At 36.7% G+C, this 26,961-nt stretch overlaps 1 protein-coding gene across 26 annotated transcripts in view; it reads left to right on the plus strand.

Moving 5' to 3' along the window:
• Positions 1-26,961, plus strand: part of PBRM1 (polybromo 1) — a 135,808-nt gene that overhangs the window by 20,724 nt on the left and 88,123 nt on the right. For all 26 annotated transcript variants that reach the window (XM_053669360.1, XM_037134696.2, XM_037134694.2 and 23 more), the window contains 9 exons: positions 1,191-1,338; positions 8,328-8,471; positions 11,699-11,815; positions 15,841-15,909; positions 19,079-19,177; positions 23,137-23,219; positions 23,935-24,030; positions 24,907-24,998; positions 26,603-26,816. In XM_053669360.1, coding sequence (XP_053525335.1) covers positions 1,191-1,338; positions 8,328-8,471; positions 11,699-11,815; positions 15,841-15,909; positions 19,079-19,177; positions 23,137-23,219; positions 23,935-24,030; positions 24,907-24,998; positions 26,603-26,816 — 1,062 coding nt within the window. The remainder of the gene's footprint in view (positions 1-1,190; positions 1,339-8,327; positions 8,472-11,698; positions 11,816-15,840; positions 15,910-19,078; positions 19,178-23,136; positions 23,220-23,934; positions 24,031-24,906; positions 24,999-26,602; positions 26,817-26,961) is intronic.

Genomic DNA, 26,961 nt, shown 5'->3' on the forward strand with positions numbered 1-26,961 from the left:
GACTAAGGAATTGTTTCAGAATGAAGGAAACTAAAGAAATATAACTAAATGCAACATGTGAGTTGAACTTTTTGCTATAAAGGACAATTTTGGAACAGTTGGAAACATGAGTGGAGTCTGCGGATTAGATGGTGGTTCTATATCAAAGTTAATTTCCTGATGTTGATAGTTGAACTGTGATCCTTGTGGAAAATATACATTAAACTACAGAAAAGAAGCATTCTTTGTACTAGTCTGCAACTTTTATGTCAGAATCAAAAGTTTTTAAAAATTAAATATGCATGTATGGCTATGATATGGTAGCCAAGATCCCAAGAGAGATTAAAGCCTTCATGACCATGACATTCTTTGTAAGTAATCTTTCTCTTTCACATTTAGAATGGAGTTAACTACCTATCCCCAAGGAAGAATTGAGAAAAATAGTCACTAGATCATTTTTTAGAAGGTCTGCTTGTATCATGGAACTTTGTTTGAAAAAAGCCAAAAAGGATAAAAATAAACATCCACGAACCCCAAACCCCACTTAAATTATTACTGTAACTACTGTTGAAGTTTTCTGTGTGTCCCTCACTGTTTCTCCCTTCCAGTCTGTGATCACTCTGCTGAATTTTGTGCTTATCATTCCCAAGGTGTTTTGTTTTTTTAATTTGGTCGTGTTTGGATATGTCTAATGTCCTTTTATCTGTGGTAAACTGCTTGTGCCAAGGGCCTCAGCTTTCTCTTTTGTAACTGTAGTAATTGATATTAAAGCAGTGTAGTATGTATTAGGCACTTGATAGTAGTTGGCAGAAAAAGTTCTTTGGTCACTAACTAAAGAGGCAGTTGATTTTGTAAGCTGGTAAAGAGCTTTGAAATACCTGTTTTCAGCCACTACTGAACAGCATGAAGTACAAATTTTTATTTGCAGAAGATACCTTGGACACAGTTTTAGTATGGGTGCCCCAAATCTTAAATATTTAGCATGTCAGAGACTATCACATATGTTAATTTAGGTTTTTATATCACTAACATATTTTGAAAAGAGTATGCACATGCATCTTGCTTTTGTTATTCCCTTCTAGTTTTATTAATAGCACTAAGTCTAGTGTGTTCTATCACTTGAAATATTGATATTACCACAGGTAATTTGAAATATCTTTTTATAGGCTTTGTATTAATACCTTTTTAAAAAATACATTACATTATAACAGAAATCAACCAGACTATTATGAAGTGGTTGCTCAGCCCATTGACTTGATGAAAATCCAACAGAAACTAAAAATGGAAGAGTATGATGATGTTAATCTGCTGACTGCTGACTTCCAGCTACTTTTTAACAATGCAAAGGCATATTATAAGGTAAGAAGGCATCAAATTTGGAAGGTGTCCAATTCGATAATTGTCTTTATCAACTTTGAAGGTAAGTAGTGGTTTCTCATTTGGTATGAATTTGCATTTCTTTTATTAGTAAAGAGACTGAACATTCATACGATTATGAACTATTCTTATTCTGTGTCTACTCAAACTTTTGTCTGTTTCTTTCTTGGGATTTTTCCCTTTTTTTTTTTAAAGATTTTACTTATTTATTTTTAGAGAGAGGGTAAGGAAGGGAGAAAGAAAGGGAGAGAAACATCAGTGAAACATCAATCAGTTGCCTCCCTATCACACTCCTAACTGGGGACCCAGCCCACACAACCCAGGCATGTGTCTGACAGGAAATCTTACTGGGAACCCCTCTGTGTGCAAGCGAGAACTCGGTAACTGAGCCACATCATCCAGCGCTCTTGGTTGCTCTTGGGCTGTTTTTCATTTTCATATTTCTAGGAATTTCTGGATTAGGTAGCGATCTTTTTGTTGTTGTCATTTTGTTATATATATGGCAAGTATCTTCTGCTGTGTCTTTTTACAGTACTTTTGGTGAAGAGAAGGTTTTTTTTCCCCTTGAGATTTTCTTTTCCTTCCCTTCCCTTCCCTTCCCTTCCCTTCCCTTCCCTTCCCTTCCCTTCCCTTCCCTTCCCCTTCCCTTCCCCTTCCCTTCCCCTTCCCTCCCTTCCCCTTCCTTCCTTCCCTTCCTTCCCTTCCCTTCCTTCCTTCCTTCCCTTCCCTTCCCTTCCCTTCCCCTTCCCTTCCCTTCCTTCCCTTCCCTTCCCTTCCCTTCCCTTCCCTTCCCTTCCTTCCCTTCCTTCCCTTCCCTTCCCTTCCCCTTCTCCCTTCCCTTCCCTTCCCTTCCCTCCCCTTCCCCTTCCCCTTCTCCCTTCCCCTTCCCTTCCCCTTCCTTCCCTTCCCCTTCCCCTTCCCTTCCCTTCCCTTCCCTCCCTCCCCTTCCCTTCCCTTCCCTTCCCTTCCCTTCCCCTTCCCTTCCCTTCCCTTCCCCTTCCCCTTCTCCTTCCCTTCCCCTTCCCCTCCCTTCCCCTTCCTTCCCCTTCCCTTTCCCTTTCCCTTCCTTTCCTTTTCTTTCCTTACATAGGGGAAGAGAGGGAGAGAAACATCAATGTGTGGTTGTCTCTTGTGCACCTCCTACTGGGAACCTGGCTCACAACCCAGGTGTGTGCCCCATCCAGGAATCAAACTGACGACCCTCTGGTTTGAAGGCTGATTCTCAGTCCACTAAGCCACACAAACCAGGGCAAGAGTTTTTTATTTTTTACTTTTATTTTATTTTGTACTTTTATTTTATTTTTTTTAAGATTTTATTTATTTATCTTTACAGGGGAAGGGAAGGAGAGAGGGAGAGAAATATCAATGTATGGTTGCCTCTTGTGTGTCCCCTGCTGGGAACTGGCCTGCAACCCAGGCATGTGCCCTGACTGGGAATCGAACCTTGGTTGCTTGGTTCCCAGGCCCGCACTCAATCCACTGAGCTACACCAGCCAGGGCAAGTTTTTTATTTTAACATACTCAAATGTATCAGACTTTAACTTTTTGCTTTATCCTTCTTTGTGTTTTGTTTTAGAAATTCGTCTTGCCCAAAGATTATAAAAATATATTTTCTTCTGAAAGTTTAATAATTTTGTCATTTACATCTAAGCCTTTAAAGCAACTGGCAGTGGTTTTTGTGTGTTCAATGATGTAGAGATACTATGTTTTTCACAGGTATAAGCAGTGCCTTGAAATGGCCATCTCCTCCACATTTGTCTACAATATTGGTGCCGTCATCATTTCCATGTGCTCATGGCTCTTTCTGACCTTTTTTCCTATTCCTTTTGTTCTGGCTAATTTATTGCTGGGCTGTTCTATCCCTACATCAATTACTATGGCTTTGTAATTCTTTATCTGTTAAGGAAAGCATGTTAGCTATTCCTGGCACTTTCCTTACACATTTTTGTTTTGGCCTTCTCTCTTTTACATTTTAATATTAGTGTTAAGTGAACAAGCTCAAAAAATTGCTGGAATTCTTACTGGAATTACATTGACTCTCTCTAGATCATATTTTTGAGAATTGATATAATCCTGATATAGATTATTCATCTATGAATTTTGTGTCTTCATTTATTTTTCTTTATTTTAGCAAAGCTTTAAATCTTCTTTCATAAAGATTCTTCAAAAATGTTAGCTTTATCCTTAAGACTGTGTTGTATACATAATTTTTATTTTATTTTTATTTTTTAAATTTAATTATTGTTCGAGTACATTTTTCTGTCTTTTACTCCTATCCCAGCCGACCCCCACATAATTTTTCTTTGAGATATAATTCATAAACTCTTTTAAAATCGAGAATTCAGGGGGTTTTAGTATAGTCACAAAGTCATGCAGCTGTTACCACTATCTAACCTCAGAGTATTTTCATTATCCCCAAAAGAAAACCATACCTATTAACAGGCACTTTCTATTGTCCCTCCTCCCAGAGGTGTCTTGCAACCATCAGTCTACTTTCTGTATGTATTTGCCTCTTCAGGACATTGGGTATGAAAGGGATCGTACACTGCTATATGGCCTTTGGTGACTAGCTTCTTTAGCTGAGCATAATATCTTTAAGATTCAACCATGTTGTAACATATACAGGGTGGGGCAAAAGTAAGTTGTGAGTACACAAAACACAGGATTTATTTTTGTGTCATTTATTAGTTATTATATTTTTTCCATTGGAACAAACTATAAACCTACTCTTTCCCCACCCTGTATTAGTACTTCATTACTTTTACTGACTGAATAATATTCTATTATATGGATATACCACATTTTGTTTATTCTTTTCCCAGTTAATAGACATTTGAATTTTTTCTACTTTTAGCTATAATGAATAGTGCTGCTATAAATGTTGTGAATATATAAAGAGTGCTATTCATTGGTATATTTAGCTTGTTAATTATGTTGCTAAACTTTTATATCCTAACTGATTTATCTGCATGAACTACTTACCAAGTGAGGTGTTTTAAAATCTCTCATTATAATGATGGGTTTGTCTGTTGATTTTTTTGCTTTATATATTTTAACACTGTGCAAACAGGAACATACAAGTTTAAAATTATGTTGCCTAGTAAGTGGGATTTTTTTAAGGCTCTATTTATTTATTTACTTTAGAGAGGGGGGCAGGGAGGGAGAAAGAGCAGGAGAGAAATATTGACACACAAAAGAAACATTGATGGGTTGCCTCTCACATGCCCCCAACCAGGGACCTGGCCCACAACACAGGCGTGTGTCCTGACTGGGAATCAGACTGAAGTGGCAACATTTTGGTTTGTGGGACAAGGCCCAACCCATTGATCCATACCAGTTGGGGTGTAAATGGGATTTTTTTGCATTATGTATTAGCTCTCTTTGTTTCTACTAATATCTTCTATTTGAGGTATGTTTTATCTGGTGTTAATATAGTTATACTAGCTTTATTTTTGTGTTTACCTAGTTTTTCCATTCTTTCAGCCTATTCATGTCCTTTTAATGCTGATATGTGTCTTGTAAACAGCATATATCTGAATTTCTATTAATCAGTTAATGATCTTTACTTTTGAACTGGACCTTTTCATGATCTCTTTATAGTTTTAGTGATGGCCATTATGTTTGAATGTATTCCTAACCATCTAAATTTCAACTATTTATCTCACTTTGTAACTTACTGTATTTTCTGTCTTGTTTTGGTTTCACTTTGGTTTCTTTTGTTTGTTTTTTTTCAAGTACATTTTGTTGATTAGACTATTACAGTTGTCCCATTCTATTTTCCCACTTTTATCCACCTCCACCTAGTACCCCATTTCTTCCAGCTTTGCCCCCCCACCTTAGTTTATGTCCATGGATCATATGTATAAGTTGTTTGGCTTTTCCATTTTCTATACTATTCTTAACCTCCTCCTGTCTATTTTGTACCTACCAATTAATTATACTTTTTATTCCCCCATTCTTCCCCTTCCCCCTCCCTATTTATCTCCCTCCCTATAATTTCCACTTCTGTGATTCTGTTCCTGTCCTACTGGTTTGCTTGGTTTGTTTGGTTTGTTTTTGGTTTTTTGGTTCAGTTTTTGATAGTTGTAAGTTTGTTGTCATTTTACTGTTCATAGTTTTGTTTTCTTTTTCTCATATAGTTCCCTTTAACATTTCATATAATAAGGGTTTGGTGATGGCGAACTCTGTTAACTTCACCTTACCTGGGAAGCACTTTTTCTGCCTTTCCATTCTAAATGATAGCTTTGCTGGATAGAGTAATCTTGGATGTAGGTCCTTGCCTTTCATGGCTCGGAACACTTCTTTCCAGCCCCTTCTTGCCTTCAAGGTTACTTTTGAGAAATAAGCCGATAGTCTTACGGGAACTCCTTTGTAGGTAACTCTCTGCTTTTCCCTTGCTGCTTTTAAAATTCTCTATCTTTAACCTTTGGCATTTTAGTTATGATGTGTCTTGGTGTGGTCCTCTTTGTGTCCATTTTTTGGGGGATGTGATCTGCTTTGTGTCCATCTCTGTGTTTCCTGGACTTCCATGTCTATTTTCTTCACCAAATTAGGGAAGTTTTTTCCTTATTTTTTCAAATAAGTTGTTAATTTCTTTCTCTTTGTCTTCTGGAACACCTGTGCTTCGAATGTTATTTCTTCTTGCTGCTCAGATTGAATGTTTTTTTCCTTCCTTATGTTCCAAATCTTTAATTTGATTCTTGACTTCAGCCACTCCACTATTGGTTACCCGTAAATTTTTCTTTATTTCACTTAGTGTAACCTTCATTTCTGCCAGTGTCTTTTTTATGCTATTTAAGTTCTCAGTGAGTTCCTCGAGTATCCTAATAACCAGTGTTTTGAACTCTTTATCTGATAGATGGCTTATCTTATCTTCATTTAGTTCTTTTTCTGGAGTTTTGATCTGTTCTTTCATTGGGTCATATTTCTTTGTCTCTTCATTTTGGCAGCCTCCCTGTGTTTGTTTCTATGTATTAGGTAGAGCTGCTTTGACTCCTTATCTTAGTAGATATTGTAGCCTTAGATACTTAGACTATCGTAGAAGGGCAACATCAGTTAGCTGGATGAGGCAGAGCCTTAGGTAATCCCCAGGGTGAGACAACCCATGTGAACAAGTTTGATGGAGTCTCCAATATGGTGTCTGTGCTCTGTGGCTCCATGTGGCAAAGGGCTCAGAAAGGAGATAATGCAGCTGCCTGGCCTCTGGAGTTTTGTCCAGGAGGAAGCTGTCCCCTGACAGTTGCCCTGATGCCAGATACTTCAATTTCTCCCTATATGACACTAGTGCCCTTCCAGCTGCTGCCCCAATGCTGGAGCCCGGAGGGAGTGAATTTGCATACATCCTAAGTCTGTTGTGACCTCTTTAAGAGGAGACACCCTAGAATCCTGCAGTTTCTTCCACCACTCCAACCCCCACTGGTTGTTACAACCAGAAATTATAGGGACTTATCTCCTGGTACTAGAATCCTGGGCTGGATGGTCTGGTATGGGATTAGAATTCCTCTCTCCCGAGGTATTCCTCCTGATTTTTATCTACCACACATGGGTGTGGGGCTGCCTATTCACATCTTTGTGTCTCCGCCCTTCCTACCTGTCTGGGCAAAGGTGATTTTAATTCCTTGGTTGTCAGACTTCATTCAAGTCAATTTTTTGGTGGTTCTGGGTGGTACTTGTTTGCATTTCAGCTGTAATTTTTGCTGTGGTTTTACGAGGAGGCGAGCCATGTTTACTTATGCCTTCATCTTGATGGAAAGTCCTTAAATACTTTTAAAAATCTTAGAAGTGATTATCAGAATAATCATTAGCTTTTATGTTTTTGACTTCTGTCCTTTAAATTGGGTCTTATCCTTTATTTTTAGTTGGTATACAATATAATATTTGTTTCAGGTGTACAATATAGTGATATCTCCATACCTTATAATGTGAGCACCCCACTAATTCTATTAATCTTCTGTCATTGTACAAACTTACCATAATATTACTGACTGTATTCCCCTTTACCTTTTCAGCAAATCCCCCATCCTCTCATCTTCTCCTCTGGTAACCATCCCTTTGACCTGTGTTTCTATGAGTTTGTTTTGTTTTTTAGATTCTACATATAAAAGAAACCATACAGCATTTGTCTTTGACTTGTTTTGCTTAGCAGAATACCCTCTAGGGCCCGTTGCAAATGTCAGTGGTTTCTTCCTTTTCATTGCTGTGTAATATTCCACTTTGTGTATACACCCACACATATTCCTCTAGGTTGCTTCCATATCTTGACTATTCTGAATAATGCTGAAATGAACATAGGGATGGATATATTTTCTTAAATTAGTGTTTTTGTTTTCTATGAATAAATAGAAGTGGAATTTTTGGGTTGTAGGTTAGATAAATTTTTAGGGTTTTTTAAAATTTTTTTGAGGAATCTCTATACGTTTTTTCATAGTGGCTACATCAGGTCTTACTCTTTGAATTATCTTTCTTAGTAATAATTAGTCTTAATTTAGCAAATTACTTTTCTCCTGTATAAGTCTTTCTGTATAAGATAAGGCATAGATAAATTAATATGATTTTAAAATGCCTTTAAAACATACAGTATTTCTTTTTTTTATCCTCACCCAGGGGCTTTTTTTTATTGCTTTTTTAGAGAGAGAGGAAGGGAAAGAAACATCAGTCTGAGACAGAAACACCCAATTTGCTGCTCCCTGTACGCAACCAGATTGGGGATGATACATGCCTAAACTGGGAAGTAAACTTGCAGCCCTTCATTTATGAGACAATGCTCCAACAACGGAGCCACATTGGTCAGGGCTACACTTAGTTCTTGAGACTAGTAAGTTGAGGCTCATGTATCTTTTAATCATAGGAAGTTTAAAATTTGTAAGATTTTTTGAAGTTGTCTTAGAATACCAGTCTTTGCTGGAATAAAATTTGATTTACAATAAAATAATAAAGTGATATTTTTTCCTCTTGTCTTTGCTAATGTACAGCCAGATTCTCCTGAATATAAAGCTGCTTGCAAACTATGGGATTTGTATCTTCGAACAAGAAATGAATTTGTTCAGAAAGGAGAAGCAGATGATGAAGATGATGATGAAGATGGGCAGGACAATCAAGGCACAGTGACTGAAGGAGTAAGTGTGCAGCTGGAACGAGTGATAGAGGTTTCCTCTGAGCTGTTACAGGCTTTCTTTATAATTGTGTTAGTAACTGGTAAGGAAAAGGGGCATAATATAGCTAAAGAGCCTCATGCAATTACAAGGACTCCTAAGAAATCCTGGACAGTGTGTCCCATGCGTAGTTGTTTTTATGAATTGCTCTTACATTAATGCATATATTTTGCTCAGTTTCTTTACAATTTTATTTTACTTTTTATTATTTTTTATAGATTTTATTTATCCATCTTTAGAGAGAGGGTAAGGGAGGGAGAGAAATATCAATGTGTGGTTGCCTCTGGAGCGCCCCCTACTAAGGACCTGGCCTGCAACCCAGGCATGTGTCCTGACCAGGAATTGAACCAATGACTTTGGTTCTCAGACCATCACTCAATCCACTGAGCTACACCAGCCAGAGTTAGTGTGCTCAGTTTTAAAGAGAGTGTCCATATCTTTAAGGACAGATTCAGTGTTCCTAGACTGATGTTACATGTAAGTGTAGTCTGTGTTGTGATTAAAAGTTGAAGAGTCAGTGGAATTACATTAGTTAGGTGTTTCTATTTTCGTAGGTTAAACTGAGTGCTGTTCTTAGAATGTGCCAATTGTGTTCCTGCCTCTGGAATTTTCCAATTGCTCTTGCTTCTGCTTAGAATGTGTTTCCTTTCACTTTTGCTGTCACTGGCTCTTTTTCATTATACTAATATCACTTAATGTCAGCCAGGAGAGGACTTTCTGGACCACTCTAAATTGTTTGCTCCCCACTCCTCGAAAAGAAGGTCCGTCTTTTGTGTTCTATGATCTTCTCTCTTCTATGATCTTCAGTCTTTACCACTGTATAACTTGGTGAAATAACCTGTTTATTGCAGTAGATTGCATGTTTACTTTCTGTCTTCCTCCATGTAGAATTATAGTTCACAAAAGATATCTTGTTCAGCTATTCCTGGCATTTAGACTATGCCTGACTTGTACATACTGATAAATTCTTGCAGAATAAACACATATGCTTGAAAAGAGGAAAAAGAATAATAAAGGGAATTATATATTTTTTCTTGCAGCTAAATAGTAAGATACCCAAAGCAGAGCATTTGCTCAGAGCATTTTCAGGAAAGAAAATTCAACACAGACGTGGTGGGTGAATTTCTCAAAACAAAACATAAGCTATTTAATATCAGCATTTATTTTTGGATTTCTCTCAAAATCTAGCTCCCAGGGAACTTGTCAATTTCTTTCTAGAAATTAAATGATTGGAATCAGATAGAAGGCAATTAACTAAGTATTCCTTGAAATTTTACTTTCTGATATTAATGTAGGAGCAGCAACTTAACCCATGCTTTCTTAGGCAGAACACTCCTTTCCTACAGGGGCTCAGGCTTATTATAGGCCTCCAGAGTTCTGTCAAAAATGAAAATGCCTACATCTAGGAATTGCCTGTGTTTCTTTTAGTAGGAAATTGGAATGATTTTGCACATACATATTTATATCTCCCAAGCTTCTTTCTAGCCTTAAGGTTCTCAAGAAGAAAGAAGGAATTTTCAAATTTCTCGTTTTTAGATTAAGAATGATGTCCTTGGAGTTTTCCCAATTGTGGGAATAGATTGTATGACCTCATTTATATACTCTGCTTCCTTTGTCGCCTGCAACACAAAGTAACTGATACAACTGGGAGGAGAGGAATCTTGGCTATAGAATATACCTCTCCTCTTTCTGAAGCTAACTCTGTGGTACCATGTTTAGCCAGGAAGTAAATGACTGAAACATGGCTATTTTAGTCTGCCTTCATCAGTGTTATGTTGGTTCTCTAAGCTTATGTGGTTGAGGACTCTCAACTAATCACATGTCTTATATGTTAAATATTTACTGTGTGCCCTTTTTTTGCCATACACTGTGGTAGGCCCAAGAGATTTGTTAAAGCCCTCCCTCTCTGTGGCATTAGTTTGGACCTTACTAGTGAGACTGTACTAAATAAAAAGAACTTCTGTTGAATTAGGACAAAAATAGTCATGCTTTTATGATTTAATACCTTAATCTTTATTTTATATGCACAAAACATGGTTTGGACTTGAAGTACCATTTAATATAAATTGACTGAGTCATCCCATTGCTAACTGCAGAGACTGGGCACCTTCTTTTTTGGGTATATACTTTCCCCATGTTAGCCATAGTGACTAAGGGAGGAATAAGGCAGTCATCAGGAGAGCAAGTGATGTACATCAGTTGACTTAATCTCCATTCACTTCTTTTTGTTTTTTATTTTTTATTTTATTTTTATTTTTTAGACAGAGGGGAAGGGAGGGAGAAAAAGAGGGGGAGAAACATCAGTGTGTGGCTGCCTCCCGTGCGCTCACATTGGGGAACTTGGCCTGCAACCCAGGCATGCGCCCCAACTGGGAATCGAACCAGCATCCCCTTGGTTTGCAGGCCAGTGCTCACCCCACTGAGCCACACCAGCCAGGGCTCCATTCAATTTTGATATAACTTTAATTCTGTTGTTAGGTCTGGCAGAGCACCATATGGTGAAAGTATGTGTTTCTCACTTTACATATGTAGTTTATTCTACCAGAATATGAAGACTTTAGTAGATGTGAACAACATATATAGAAATGACTGGGTATCATGGGCATGTTTTTCTGTCTCAGTTGCTCAGACTCTAAAAAGTTATACATATGGCCCTGGCTGGTGTAGCTCGGTGGATTGAGCTCGGGCTTGTGAACCAAAGGATTGCGGTTTGATTCCCAGTCAGGGCACATGCCTGGGTTGCAGGCCAGTTCCCAGCAGGGGACGCATGAGAGGCAACCATACATTAATATTTCTTTCTCTCCTTCCCTTCCCCTCTAAAGATAAATAAATAAAATCTGTAAAAAAAAAAGTTATACATGTGGCACTTGAACTTCACTGTTACAATATTTACTATGGATTAGAGTTTACTAAAAGGACCTGGTCCAAAGGATTTAATTACTGAAATTATATAAGGAGCCTCATTGGTTTCATATATGCCATTCTGAGAGTATAATCGCCACATTCAGCATCAGAGCATTTCTGCGGTGTTCTTAATACTCGTAGTTAAAATAAGTACTGTTTAGAAGTTGCTCTTTTGAGTTGGCTTTCAAATTTTAGAAACTATTTAATATCAGTGTTTATTTTTGGATTGCTTTCACAAAAGTACTTATTACTCCTCTTTCTTCTTGCTCCCAATTCCCTCTTCCCAGTCTTCTCCAAGTTACTTGAAGGAGATCCTGGAGCAGCTTCTTGAAGCCATAGTTGTAGCCACAAATCCATCAGGACATCTCATTAGTGAACTTTTTCAGAAACTGCCTTCTAAAGTGGTAAGTGATACAATTAAAGACAGTTGAATTAGTGTGATATTTTTTTTAAGTACTTCAAAAATTTTATTCTTAGTAAATACGGTACAGTTAATGGGAGGCATTGGAAGTAGCTGAGAGATCCTCCATGTGGTCCCCGCAGCACACGCATAGGATATGTTCTGTCATTTTACAGCCAGAGCATTATAGGTTTTGAAAAGTTTTTGAGTTTTAGTTTTTTGATTGGTAATTCTTTTTGTTTATTTTTATTGTCATGAAATATACATAACATAATATTACTATTTAACCATTTTAAGTGTACAGTTCAGTGGTATTAGGTACCTACATATTATTGTGCAGCCACTACCACCATCCGTCTTAAGAACTTTTCACCTTCCTATACCATAACGCTGTACCCATTAAAATATAACTCTGTTTCCCCCTCCCCGCCAATCTCTGCCACCAGTGTTCTGTTTTCTCTCTGAGTTTGACTGAGTACCTGATATAAGAGGAATCGCACAGTATATATCCTTTTGTGTCTGGCTTATTTCACTTAATGTAATGTTTCCAGGGTTCCTCCATGTTGTAGCATGTATCAGAATTTTTTTCCTTTATAAGGCTGAATAATACTATATTGTATGTACATTGTATATACAGTTCTTTTAAACCACATTTTGTTTATCCATTCATCTGTTGATGGACTTTTGGGTTGTTTCTAAAATGGGTGTTTCTAAATAATAAAATAAACACCTAAACTAAACCTTTTATTTATGAGACTAGAAACATCTTTGCTCAGGAGACAGAATGAGAAGAAGATAAATGAAGTCTTCCTCTCTTAGTTCTCCTTGAGTGTCTAGTGATGGAGAAGAGAGAGAGATCTAGTAAGAGAGATCTAGTAGGAGCATTTCTACCCCAAGGAGGAAGAGTTTTTCTAGATAGGTAAGACCCTTTAAAAGTGTTAGGGTCCCTTGTGGCTTTATACCCAAGAGGTAATTAACATATGAGCCTGTGGAATTGGAAAATTCCCACTTTTAAAAGTACTCCACTGTAGTGCTCATTTACTTTTGTGTATACCTCCCTACCCAGGACCTGAATTTCTTTTGTTTTATTTTTTTGTTGTTTTTTAAAAATTTTATTTATTTATCTTTAAAGAGGAAGGGAAAGAGAGAGGGAGAGAGAAACATCAATGTATGGTTGCCTCTCATGTGCCCCGTACTGGGAACTGGCCTGCAACCAAGGCATGTGCCCTGACTGGGAATCAAACCATCAACCCTTTGCTTCACAGGCCCATGCTCAATCTACTGAGCTAACTCCACCCAGGCTGAATTTCTTACACACAAGGAGAATGCCATGTTTTCTTTTGTGTCCCTGCCATGTAGTTGGAAACCAGCATGCCGTAAATGTGCAAGAAGTGCTTGTTGACCGACAAGTGGCATGCAGTTTTCCCCACTAGTCATCAACAAGACTTGTTATAAAGGTATGTCTTGAGTAGTTATAGGACAGTTATGGCATTAGATATAAACCATATGTAACCACCACTGCCCTAAGTGTGGATCTGATTAGAAAAATATAATGTTATATTGGACATAAGTTTAAAATTTCAAGAAAAGGGGAAAACTGTAAAACAATTCTTCAAAAAAATTAAAACACAGAATTACCATATGAGCCAGTAATTCTACTTGAGGTGTATGCCCAAAAGAAGTGAAGACAGGGTTTCAAAGAGGTATTTGAATGCCTATGTTCGTAGCAGTATTATTCACTCTAGCTAAAACATGGAAGAAGCTAAGTGTTCCTCAACAAATGACTGGATAAATAAAATGTGGTATACACACACAATGGAGTATTATTTGGACTTTTAAAGTTTTAAATGAAATTCTGATATGTACTAAAATAAGAAAGAACCCTAAATGCATTATGGTAAGTGAAATAAGGCAGACACAAAAGGACAAATATTGTATGATTCCTCTTAGAAGAGGTATTTAGGGTAGTCAAATTCATAGAGACAGAAAATAGAACTGCAATTTCCAGAGTCTGGCAGGAGGGGGGAAGTGGAGAGTTATTATTTAATGGGTGTGGATGTTCAGTTTGGGAAGATGAAAAGTTCTGGAGATGGATGATGGTGATGATTGTACCATAATGTGAATGTACTTAATGCCACTGAATGATTAAATGGTAAATCTTATATATATTTTACTATAATAAAAAAATCGTGAGAAATGAGTACAGTCTTTATTCAAGGTTTATTCTTACTCTGTAGGAGGGAATCAGTATATACTAGTCAAGCCACCAAGGGTGATTTGGAACAATAAAAATAGTACTGAGTTGACCAAAATATCCATTTAGTTTTTTCTATAAAATAAAAGACATTTTTCACTTTCACTAATAACTTCATTGATTTGGATATTTTGGGCATGTTGGCTATCTCCTGCATGGTACAGCATTGATTGTTCTCAGTTAATGTCTCAATTTGATCACTCTCAACTTCAGCTGTTCTACTTGACCATGGAGCATCATCCAGTGAGAAATCTCCAGCATGAAATTTCGCAGACCACTTTGACACATTCAGTCAGTCACAGTACCTTCTCCATACACTGTACAAGTATCTTCTGTGTTTCAGTTGAAGTTTTACCTTTCTTTAAATAGTAAAGCATAATATGCTGAAAATGTTGTTTTCCACCTTCAATATTAAAATGTCTACACAAAAATTCACTGATCTTTTAACATGCATGTTGATATGACAGCTATCACAATACAATCTAACAAAATTATTTCAAAGGAAGTTAAAGACAACTATGCACTACTAGAGCCATTTTACGGAAAAAAACAAATGAACTTCTTGGCCAACCCAGCAGTACCTGGTTGCCCCATTCCAGGAAAGCTTTCTGGGACATCATGCAGCAGCAGATGGTTGGGGAAAGCAGGTTCTCAATGGTCCCTCAGGGTGTAACATTTTGAAACACAACAAGGAGGGGAGGGCAGTTTTTACCTTTCCTTTGTAAGTTCCTCCAAGCCTGACAGGTGGGTTGGGAATATGTGGGCCAGCAGCTTGGATTACATTGTATCTAGCTTGGGTGGCTGTGCCATAATTTGTCTTCTACACTTTCTGAGAAGTAGAATATGAAGAGAGTGGATAGGAAAGGGGTTTGATCAGTGCAAAGAAAGGAATAATGAGGTTAAGAAAATAGAAGGGTAAGCCAAGGGATCAGATAAGGTGAAGCATCACAGAGATCATCCCTTCAGCCTGATTAATTGAGTGAAAACTGTGCCCTTCTGCTTTTTTGTCATTGTTGTTTGAGCTCCATGATTTGAACAGGCAGGAAGAACCTGGAGAACACAATCTGACTTTCTGTGACACCTCTCCCACCGGAGGAGACCAGCTTTTCTGGCCAACTGCAATTATTTCTTCCAGCGAACAAAAACTGTAGGAAAGGCTGAGGGAAATGCGTGCCCTTCAGCCTTCATGAAACTCTTCAAGGATATTCCTCTGACATGTTTAACTTTAAATATTGTGATAAGCTAATATTTTATAAGGAAAAAAAACTTTGTTTCTTAAACATAGTTTCGTTTAAAATTTGTAAGTGTTAAGTTAAACATGAAACTAACAAATCTTGCAACATAAGGTACTTAAAGGTACCTCAGAATTTTATTTGAAAGAGGATATAATAGTATTAGTTATATTGCAAAATTAAGAAAACTTCCAATAAATCTTTCAAAAAACATTCCTCTACTTCATTTCTAGGCATAGATATCTTAAGGACCTTTAATTTGTGCTCTGTGAATTTAGAATTTTTTAAAACATAAAGTGGTGCTTTATTAGTTGTATAATGATAGTTACCTAATCAATACTAACTATAAACTCCTACAACATGCTGTTGGGTAGTTCATGAAGCTAGTTAAACTCAAATTCTTTCTGCTTTAAATGTAACAAACAATATGCCGGTACAGCTGTATCTGTAGTTTCGAATCCCGCAAAGCTGCTTTAATTGATTAAGATTGTCAATGTCAGTGTGCTTCCTTGTTTTCTCATTAGCTGTTTTGTTGTCTTTTAGCAATATCCAGACTATTATGCAATAATTAAGGAACCTATAGATCTCAAGACCATTGCCCAGAGGATACAGGTATGAAGATGACCATATGTGATCACAGTGGTTTAGGGTAAATTGGCCTATAGCCTTTCCTAAGGGCTTTTAAAAAACAGAGGAACAGATGTCTCTGTAAGGGATTATTACATTAACATAATGTAAACAAATAAGAGTGGAATTACTGATTATAGCTTTGGAGGCAACAGCATAGCATTCCTTTTGCATGTTTTCTGTAGGGAAGAAAGTAAACTTTCATTGGCATGTTATATCTTGTTCTATTAGGACAGTAATTAAAAAACATTGATGGCGGACATTTTTAATTATGAAAAGTATATTGGCATTAAAGGCTTTGTTGCTTATTTTTATCTGCTTCCAAATAGTTTTAGGATATCTCAGAATAAAAAGTACCTACAACAGATAAAGCATTAGCTAAGTCAGGAACTCAACTCTTCAAGTGCCCCTACCTGTATTTCCAGCAATAACAGGCACCTGGACCTGCTAGATGCTTGCTCTGTTTTATATGCTTTATATATATCAGTTAATTAATCTTACAACTCCATGAGGTAGATATTATTATTCCCATTTCAGAGATGAGAAAACTGAAGCACAGAGATGGTAAGTCCCTTGCCCGAGTCATCAGCTAGTAACAAGAAGAGTTGGGATTTGAATTCAGGCAGTCTGACTAGTCTGTGCTCTTGACCCCTACACTGTTACCTCCTCTCCACAGAGTAGGTGCTCAGTAAATATTAACTGAGCAAATGAAAATGTATGAGAATTAAATATTGAATGTAAGGGGTTAAGGAAGGTATCGGAAGAATGAGCTAAATTATACCAAAAATCCAGTTTTTAGAGTTTGGTCTGGCATGGGCTATTTTCCTAGCTCTGCTTCTTATTAGCTATGTCAGTTTGGTTTGGCAACCTGCCTGCTTCCTCTGCTGTACACTGAGTGTAATATTACTGCTTCACAGAGTTGTAGAAGTTGGTGATAAGGTATGTGAAGCATTCCCAGAGCACCTATGGGCTATGGCCTTGGTCATTGTGAGTGACTGGTCCTCCTGGAGAATTTTGGGGGGCTCCTAGCAGATAAAGCAAAGAAGAAAATATTATGTTATGTAGTCTTACGGAGAATTGAGCCTGAAAGCACAGTGGTTCGCTAGGGGGAAGAAGCTTCCTTGGCAAGAAGCTTCTCTTATAAATTCTAAGAGAGTAGAAAATACTGACAACTGGAAGCATAGAAACATTTACACTGACTTATAATACAAATTCCCCAATGTATCACCTGTTTTTTTCAGGCAACTTAGTAGGTGCTACTAGGAGTGACTTAGTCTCCCAAACCTAAATCTCTGGCATTCGTAACATCTATCTCAGGGGAAGGTGTTTTCATAATACTGAAAATCAAATTGAATCTTTAAATACCTCTACCTCAACCCCATTCTTCTCTCTGTGACCTCTCACCTTATCTTGTTCTTTTTCCCTTTTGAAAGCCCCACAGAAGCAGCTCCTTTCACCATCAGCCTAACCAAGATCCTTGGTCTTTTATGCCTGAACAATTATAGTAGTCTTTCCTCCCTCTCTAGTGAGGCTTTCTAGTCCTTTCCTCATATTGCTTCCTAACCCTAGGTTTCTTCCTGTTATTCCACTACCCAGAGTCTCGTCATTAGCTTTCCTTTTTTGTCACTGGTTTTCTAATGCCTGCTTATGCAACTCACAGCTCCTTGAACCAGTTCACCAAAAACCAACTCTGCCTAATTTAAACAGAAAGGGAGTCCTTGAAAAGGGTATTAGATAGCTCATGGAATCATGGGCAAAGAAGGTGGGAGAGCTATGGGTAATAGAACTCAGGGCCATTATGGCACGGCTAAGGTCATATACAGTCTCTTTGTGTTATCATTGCTGTTACCACTGTCATTTGCCACTGTGGGCCCTGGATACCCACTGCTCTACTTCTAGACTCTCATCCAGGAATTAGGAATGCATTCCTTCCATTCCCTTGCTGTTATCTTTAGTCCTTCCAGACTCAGGCATGAATTCTTTCCCCTTGACCTGGCTGCCAGGCTGCTGGCAAACCCTCTGCTCACTTCTACCCTCTTTGTGGACGGTAGGTCCTTCCCTACTACTAGCTGGGATTTCCTCTAAATAAAAAGGATGCTCAGATGTTGAGTCCTTCATGTAAAATAACCAGTTCCTCTGTTTTTCCTGGCTTTCTGGATTCTGCCTCATTTTTCCCACCATACCTACGCAGCCTATGCTCATGATTCTACCCTTCCCCACCCTCTGACCCTCCTTTATCCTGTATTTGGTTTCTTTAGTCTTTCTAGAACCTGTTCATTTCTGTCTCCTTTTCAAGTGCACCTTTTTTTTGTTTGTTTGTTTTTTCAAGATTTTATTTTTAGAGAAGGGGAAGGGAGGGAGAAAGAGAGAAACATATATGTGAGAGAGAAACATATATGTGAGAGAGAAACATACATCTATCAGTCGCCTCTCTCACGGCTCCACCTGGAGACCCAGCCCGCAAACTATGCATGTGCCCTGACTGGGGATCGAACCAGCCATCTCTTAGTTCAGAGGCTAGTGCTCAGTCCACTGAGCCGCACCAGCCAGGACTCAGCCAGGGCTCAGCCAGGGCTCAGCCGGGGCTGATATGCACCTTTTGACTAGAGTGTCTTCTTCCTTCCTTTCCTTTGTAAATTGAGGCAATTATTAGTCTCCTGGTTTATTTTGTATTGAATAAGCTTTAAGATGTGGGTACGCACAAAATAATAACTTCGTTGCTAGACTGACTTTTTATTTTATTTGAAGTAGTCCATAAAATTAGAGGAGTTTTACTTCACACTATTAAGTCCACTTTAGTGAATTGATATTAATGAAGCACTTAAAACAGTGCTTGGCACCAGAGTAGATACTTTGTGTTTGCTAAGTAAAACAACCTTTACCTTATTTGATTTTCTTAAGAATTGTAAATTGTTCTCATGAAAATAATTTAGCTCTGGCTTTGTTATTTACCTCAAAAATTTGTTTGTAAATGGGCAATATTAATAGATTATAAAAGAGAAAATGACTTTACATGTTTGTTGTTCACATGTACTTTCCAATAAAATCTTGGAACATGTTGATAATTTAAACATATGCGGAATTCTTTCTTTTTAAATGTCATATTGGCCAACTTTCAGTAAGAGGAACTTGTGTATTTTGTTGTTTACTATAGAATGGAAGCTACAAGAGTATTCATGCAATGGCCAAAGATATAGATCTCCTAGCAAAAAATGCCAAAACTTATAATGAGCCTGGTTCTCAAGTATTCAAGGTTAGTTTCTTTATTATTGTTGTTTCATTGATAAGAGTAGATATCTTAATTTTTTTTTTTTTAAGATTTCATTTATTTATTTTTAGAGGGGAAGGGGAGAGGGTGAGAAACATCAATGTATGGTTGCCTCTCGTGCGTCCCCTGCTGGAAACTGGCCTGCAACCCAGGCATGTGCCCTGACTGGGAATCAAACCATCGACCCTTTGCTTCACAGGCCCGTGCTCAATCCACTGAGCTACACCAGCCAGAGCTAGATACCTTAATTTTTATATAACAACTTTATTGAGATAAAATTCATATACTGTACATTTCAGCCAAAGAATACAATTTAATGGCTTTTAGTATATTCACAGAGTTGTATAGCCATCACCACAAATTAGTGGTCAATCTTCATTTCCCCTCAAACTTCTCAGCCCTAGACAACCACCAATCTACTTTTGTCAATGAAAATTTTCTGATTCTGGACATTGCATGTAAATGGAATCATAATATGTGGTCCTTTGTGACTCTCTTGTTTTACTTATAATGTTTTCAAGGTATACATGTTGTAGCATGTGTCAGTACATCATTCTTTTCATTGTTGAGTAATATCCTATTATATGTATATGCCATGTTTATTTACCCATTCATCAGTTGCTAGAGATTTGAGTCGTTTCTACTTTTTGGCTATTATAAATAATGCTGCTATGAACATTCATGTATGATGTTTTATGGGGATATATTTTCGTTTTTTCATGATTACATACTTAGAATGGAATTGTTGAGCTACATGGTAACTATAGGAGGAACAGTTTTCCAAAGCAGCTGCGCCATTTTACATTCCCCCTAGTAATGTGGAAGTATAATTTTTCCACATCCTCACTAACACTTGTTTTCCATTTTTGTTTTATTTATTATAGCCATCCTTGTGGGTATGAAGTAGTGTCTCATTGTGGGTTTGATTAGCATTTCCTTAACAATTGCTGATGTGGACATCTTTTCATGTGCCATTTATATATCTTTGAAAAATGTCTACTCCGATCCTTAGCCTTTTTTTAATTGGGCTACCTTTGTTTTTATTATTGAGTTGTTAGAATTTTTTAGACAGTATGGACTAGTTACCGATATATGACAGACAAATATTTTCTCCCACTGCATGGATTTTCTTTTCACTTTTATGATAGTGTCCTTTAACACACAAGCATTCTAGGTTTTTTAATTTTGGTAGTTCAGTTTGTTTTTTTCTTTCTTTGGTTATTTGTGTTTTTAGTGCCCTATGAAGAAATCATTACCAATGTTGTAATAACTATGTATTACCTAGTTATTGGGAGGAATACTTTGTAAAGTATATGATTGTCTAACCACTATGCTGTACGTCTGAAACTAATACAAAATAATATTAAGGAAGAAAATTAAGTTGGTCTGGGATAAAAAAGAAAAAAAGAAACCATTACCTCAGCCAAGATGGCAAAGATGAACTTCTTTATAGTTTTAGTTTTACATTTAAGTCTTCAGTGAAATTTTAATTAATTTTTGAAACACACGGTAGGAGTTCACATTTATTCTTTTGCAGGGAATATTTGTTTGTCCTTACATCTTATGTTGAAAAGACTATTCTTTCCCCCATTGAACTGGTAGGGATTTATTTCTGGATTCAGTTCTCTTCCATTCATGTATATGTATATCTTTATGCTAGACAAGGGTTGGTTTCGATCCACTTTTTAGTTAAATATTCATTTAGTCCCTACATCTTTAAACCTCATAAACATAAAAAAGCAATCTGTGTAGTATAATGCACAATGTAAAATGACTGTTTCATTGCTTTGCAATTCCCTCATAGTTTTATAGTCTTATAATAAAATTTGTTGTATTAGAAATTTCTTGAATTAATAATACGAGGTCTGTCCAGAAGGTATCCAGCCGTATAATATAAAAAATAGAGATGTTTGTGGAAGAAGATACAAGATACAAGAAAAATTGTACCTAGGGCAATGATGCTTCAGTCCCTTACAAAGTAGGCACCTTGGGACTTCACACAGTTTTCCCAGTTGTCACCAGCTGCCCTATCATATTTCCCTGAATCTCATCCATAGTCTGAAATCTCTCTTTTCAAAAGGGGATTTTAGTTTTAGGAAAAGCCAGAAGTCACAGGACACCAAATCTGGGCTATAGAGTGGCAGAGTCATCTGGGTGATTTAATGTTTTGGCAAAAAATGCTGCAGAAGACATAATGCATGAGCAGATGTGTTGTTGTGATAAAGTTACCAGTCACCAGTTGCCCATAGCTGTGGCCTTCTAAATCATCTAAATCACAGGTGGCAAACACAAGGCCCGAGGCTGAATATGGCCCTCCACCTTGTTTTATCTGGCTCAGCACCTTGTTTCTACCTGGTGTCAGTGCCAAGCTCTCCCTTAACTACTGTTAGGGAATAGTTACATTTGTAAACTCCTAAAGTTACATTTGGCCTTTTGAAGGCAACCGCAAAGCTGATATGGCTTCTGGTAAAAATGAGTTTGACACCCCTGATCTAAATAGTTTCTGGAGGAATGTTCAAGCTCAATGCAAAATTAATGGAGATTTGTTGCTCTACTCGCTTAGTCATTTTGAATGTGACAGCCACACAGTACACATGCTCTCTCAACAGCTACTGCCACCACTGACTAGTACAGTGATGTTATCATTGTTCACTTATGCCCACTCCAATCCACTCTCCTTGGATGTCAGGTTACAGTGATGTTGCGTGAACTGTTCTCATTACATTAATAGTGGCTGGGCTTTTTCCAGGCAGACCTCATATACTCTCCATTTGATGCAGTATACCTATGGAGATGTTTTTCTCCACCGCTCAAAACAGTTTCTGAACTTATAAATTTTAATACCTTTAACTGTTTCTGCCTTTTTGTTTGTTTCATCTATTCCACATTAGCAAAACATTTCCCTTTGAGGATTTTTTTTACCTGGGGAAACAAAAAAATTCCTTTGGGGTGAGATTGGGTGAATAGGGAGGATGAGCCATGGAAGTCTTGCCATTTTTGATTAAAACCTGCTGAACACCCAGGTGGTATTGGCAGATGTATTCGTAAATCACCTATCAGGAAATGGGCAAAAGCTTTGAAAGAATCTTCCAAAAAAATTTCACTGAAGCCAAAATCAGCCTCTCACAGCAACACCAGCTGGTAGGTATACTGCTACAGATGGGTTCCCAGAACACTGATCTAGCAGGGGAAGCCTGTATTACAGTGGGCCTGCCCTCCAGAAGATAATTCTAGGGTTTTTTTGGGTCCCCCTTCTAGTATCATTGGGAATTTAGCACAGTGTTCAGAAAATCTTTTGGGAGTATAATATTTAGACTTCAGAATGTTGATTCAGATACAGTTGCTTTTGATTGTTAATTTTAACATTTATTTTTTCATCTTTTAAGAAACATTGAGTGAAAACAGGAATGAACTATGAAGTCCTTGTATTCTTAGTCCTTAATAGGACATTTTAGTGTGTAGTACCAATTGTTGTTGCAGTTAAGAACTTTGCTTTTTGGTGTGATTGTTTTCCCTAAACTAAATTATAAGAGAAAGAAAACTTTGGGTTTGATATATTAGTAAGCTGTTAATTTAAGCAAGTATATTCATTGTTAGTTTAAGTGAATAGTCTTTAATCTTAGAAGTGTATCATTGTTTCAATTTTAAGGCTAGTGTACACAGGTAGTGTTCATTGTATTTTCACCACTGTTTTTCCTTATTCATCACTAAATTTTTGTTTGTGTTTCTTGACTGCTTGTTAAAAAACTAGGCTTTTTAACTTTAATTATGTAGATGTTTTGGAAGCTTGTGGAAAGGTTAGAGAATGAAGCTTCATGGCTATTGAACAAAATGCTACTCCAAATGGAAGAACTACTGTAGAAAGTGCCCAGTGCATGATTGAGAGCATTTAAACTGTCCTTTTTTCTATACTTTTCATAAGCCAAGTAATTTTGTCTTGACAGGATGCAAATTCTATTAAAAAAATATTTTATATGAAAAAAGCAGAAATTGAACATGAAATGGCTAGGTCAAGCCTTCGAATGAGGTATGTTTAAAAATGTCTAAGATCCTTGTGCTTTTATTATTTGCCAAGTTTTCTAGCTAGTGAAATCATTGCAGTGGAAAACAAGAAATAGTTGCATTTCAAGATTATATTTACATTGATAATGTGAATCTGAAGAGAGTATGGATAACTCTTACCCAGAACCTTCATTGCAACTGAATGGCTTTATTTAAAAAGAAATAATTTTTAAGACTTAGCATCACTATATGTTCTTATTCCTTTTGATATGTTATATATAGTTGTATTTATATATGTTACACATAATCTATACAGTATATAATAAAGGCAATTTTATGATATTTATATATAATATGTAGTAATATATATTTATATTTACAGTAAGAATATTTAGCAAGGTGTCAGAAGGTCTGAAATCTTACCCTGGCTTTCCTTGTGCTTGGGCTATGACTGACTTCTAGGATTCTGTTTCCTCCTACCTGATATGGAAAGGTTGAATGGCTACTTTCAAAGCTCTCTTCTGACCCTGACATTTGCCTTGATGACCATAAGCTCTCTAGTACTAGCTGTGGTCCATTCTCTAAGTTTTGGAGCAAAGCCTGTTGCACAGTAGAGGCTCAGAAGTATTTGAGCATTTCTGTTTACGAAAGAAGAAAATGGTTGTTTCCTTTTTGTTTACCTGGCATTCTGATTTTAGCTGTCAGTTTTCTAAAGTTTTTTTAATCTTATGTCTGTGTAGGACTCCATCAAATTTGACTGCAGCCAGGCTGACAGGTTCCACGCATAGTAAAGGAAGCCTTGGTGAAGAGAGAAATCCCACTAGCAAGTATTACCGGTGAGAGAGAATGAATGTGTTTAGTCTGAGAGCTGACCAGTGTTTACAGGATAGGCATACTAGTATTTGATGGCTCTCTTGAGGTAATATTTTTGGGCACAGTTGGGTTATTATGAGAGTTTGTTATCAAAACCTTATTTAAATACCTCACTTAAAAGGTTGAAGTACTGCCCTGACTGGTAGCTCAGTTGGTTAGAGCATCGTCCCAATATGCCGTGGTTGCTTTTTTGATTCCTGGTCAGGGCCCATGCAAGAATCAACTGATGAATGCATGAATAAGTGGAACAACGAGTCATTGTCTCTGTTTCTCTTTCTCTCTCCCCCGCACCCCCCTCTCCCTTCTCTCTTTTTCTCTCTCCCCCTTCTCCTCTCTCCCCCTTCTGCTCTCTAAAATCAATAAAGAAAAGTTGAGGTACTATAGTAGGCCTGACCTCACCACTTAGAAAATGCTTAAGTGAAGTTGTTTGTTGGGTATGTTGAATATTACCAGTAAAACATGGTAAAATTTAAAAGGTTTTTTGCTCCTCATGGAATTTGTGTTCATTGTAAAATATGAGCATCTAAGAAGAGAATTAACCAGTAATTATGAATGAATCTTTATATTTCATAAAAGGAGGTAGTAGTGTTGCATTTATGTTAAAAACAAATTCCAAGTAGCCTACACTAGGCTTTCTAACACCACTCCTTTTCTAAGAGAAAAAAATTGGTACTGGATAAAAGTGATTATGGGGAATATAAAAGTACAACAATAAATTGAGAAGGCAGTTGAATACAGGTTCTTTTTTTTTTTTAATGCTTTGTTATCAGTTCCTATTTCCTATAAACTAACCTTATTATATCTTTCCATGTCTTCTAATTGTATGTTTTTCTTTATAGTAATAAAAGAGCAGTCCAAGGGGGTCGTTTATCAGCAATTACCATGGCACTTCAGTATGGCTCAGAAAGTGAAGAGGATGCTGCTTTAGCTGGTAGGCTTTAGGTTGAGACTACTTTCATGCTTTCTCAGTGGGTCCTTCTGATTAATGAAAATTGCAGTGACTTTGGTCTGGCTGGGAGTTTGTCGGTTTTTAGAGTACATGCTATTTTGTTGCATTTTGATTTTACTCTTTGGTTGGCATACTTATTAAAAGCTTATTGCTTTATTTTGTGTTAAAGTTTGTATTTGAGAAAATAAATACTTCTTTCAAAATAATTCGTTTGACAGCCTTAGCAGATCTTGGTTTCAAACCTCTCTGATAGTAAGACTAGTGATAACATCAGGAAACCCCAGAAGACATTCACATCATCTTAGATTTTCAGGCTTTTGACTTATAAGCTACAGCTTATGATTTAAAGGTAGGTGTAGATTATAATTAGAGCAGCATGGTAAATTATCACTTAAACAAGGGCATTGAGCACTAAAAATCCATGTAAAAATACACAGTTCGTTAAATAGCAACCTAAAGAATAGCTATATATATTTGATTTCATTGTCTGTCTTTTTCTTAAATGTGACAGAATTTTAAAATTTTACAGTAGGTTTATGTTTATATGTAGAGATAAAATTTGTTGAAATTATTCTGGTATATCTTTTCATTTTAATAATCAAGTGATCAACAGATTTTTTTCCAGCTGTATGTTATTTTGTACTAAACCTTCTATAGAAATTTCATAATTTACTATAGATTACTTAGCAGAGTATGAATTTAATTTTTCTATGCTTAACAACAAAATTAACTTTTTAATTTAAATTAGGCCTGGTATCAAAAATTTAAAAGAAGTATCTTATTATTACCTTTGTTTTTTGTTGATTATAAAAGTGACATGTTTAGGTTTCCTTCTAACAAGTGGTTACTTTATTAACCTTATAGTAACATAAGTAGAAGGAAAGCCATACCTTTTACAAAATTCCTTAAAAAGTATTTATTGACTTTTTCTAATAAATAGTACTGTTGTCACAAAAGGATTATTATTTAGTCACTTTAGCTATTAAGAAAAAGCCACCTAGCTGGGCGACTCAGTTGGTTAGAGTGTTGTCACAATGTGCCAAAGTTTCAGGTTCTGGTCAGGGCACATACAAAAATTAACCGATGAATGCATAAATAAGTGGAACAACAAATCTTTGTTTCTCTCTCCCCCCTCCTCTAAAATCAATAAATTTAAAAAAAAAAAGAAAAAGTAGATGCCAATCAATTACCTAATCCAAAGCCACAAAGATTTACACTTACTTTTTCTTCTAAGAATTTTATAATTTTAGATTTTATTTTTAGTTCTGAGAACTGTGCAAGGCTACCTGTTCTTTTGTTGGCCCAAGGCGTCTGTGAAAAGGCACAATTTAGTAAGAGAAATTATTCTGTAACCTTTTAAAAACTGTATAACTTACTATGTAACAGTTCTACTCTATTTCTTATATAACATTTCTCTAAGTAAACATACAATTATATTAAACGTTACTAACATCATCTTTAGTGAAGACTAGAGATTATTCTTTTTAAATAAGTCTTCTCAAACCTATAGTTTAACCTGGAAGGTTGTTAAAGAGCTTTTCACAATATTGTTCTTTTCCTTATAAATACCTTTTTTGTCTTCCTAGCTGCACGCTATGAAGAAGGAGAGTCGGAAGCAGAGAGCATTACTTCATTTATGGATGTTTCAAATCCTTTATATCAGCTTTATGACACAGTTAGGAGCTGTCGGAATAACCAAGGACAGCTAATAGCAGAACCTTTTTTCCATTTGCCTTCAAAGAAAAAATACCCTGATTATTATCAGCAAATTAAAATGCCCATATCACTACAACAGATCAGGTAAGACATCTTCTACATTACTTGCTATAAATCCATTTTCTTATGGTTGAGCCTGCACATGTATTTTCCTTCCTAAAATTGAAAAGGATATCAAAAGTAAAAATGTTGTAACACATATCTAGAGTACGCTTAAATATCACTCCTG

This window comes from Artibeus jamaicensis, unplaced genomic scaffold (genome assembly GCF_021234435.1).
Source record: "Artibeus jamaicensis isolate MK-2021 breed Jamaican fruit bat unplaced genomic scaffold, CSHL_Jam_final contig_519, whole genome shotgun sequence".
Lineage (NCBI taxonomy): Eukaryota > Metazoa > Chordata > Mammalia > Chiroptera > Phyllostomidae > Artibeus > Artibeus jamaicensis.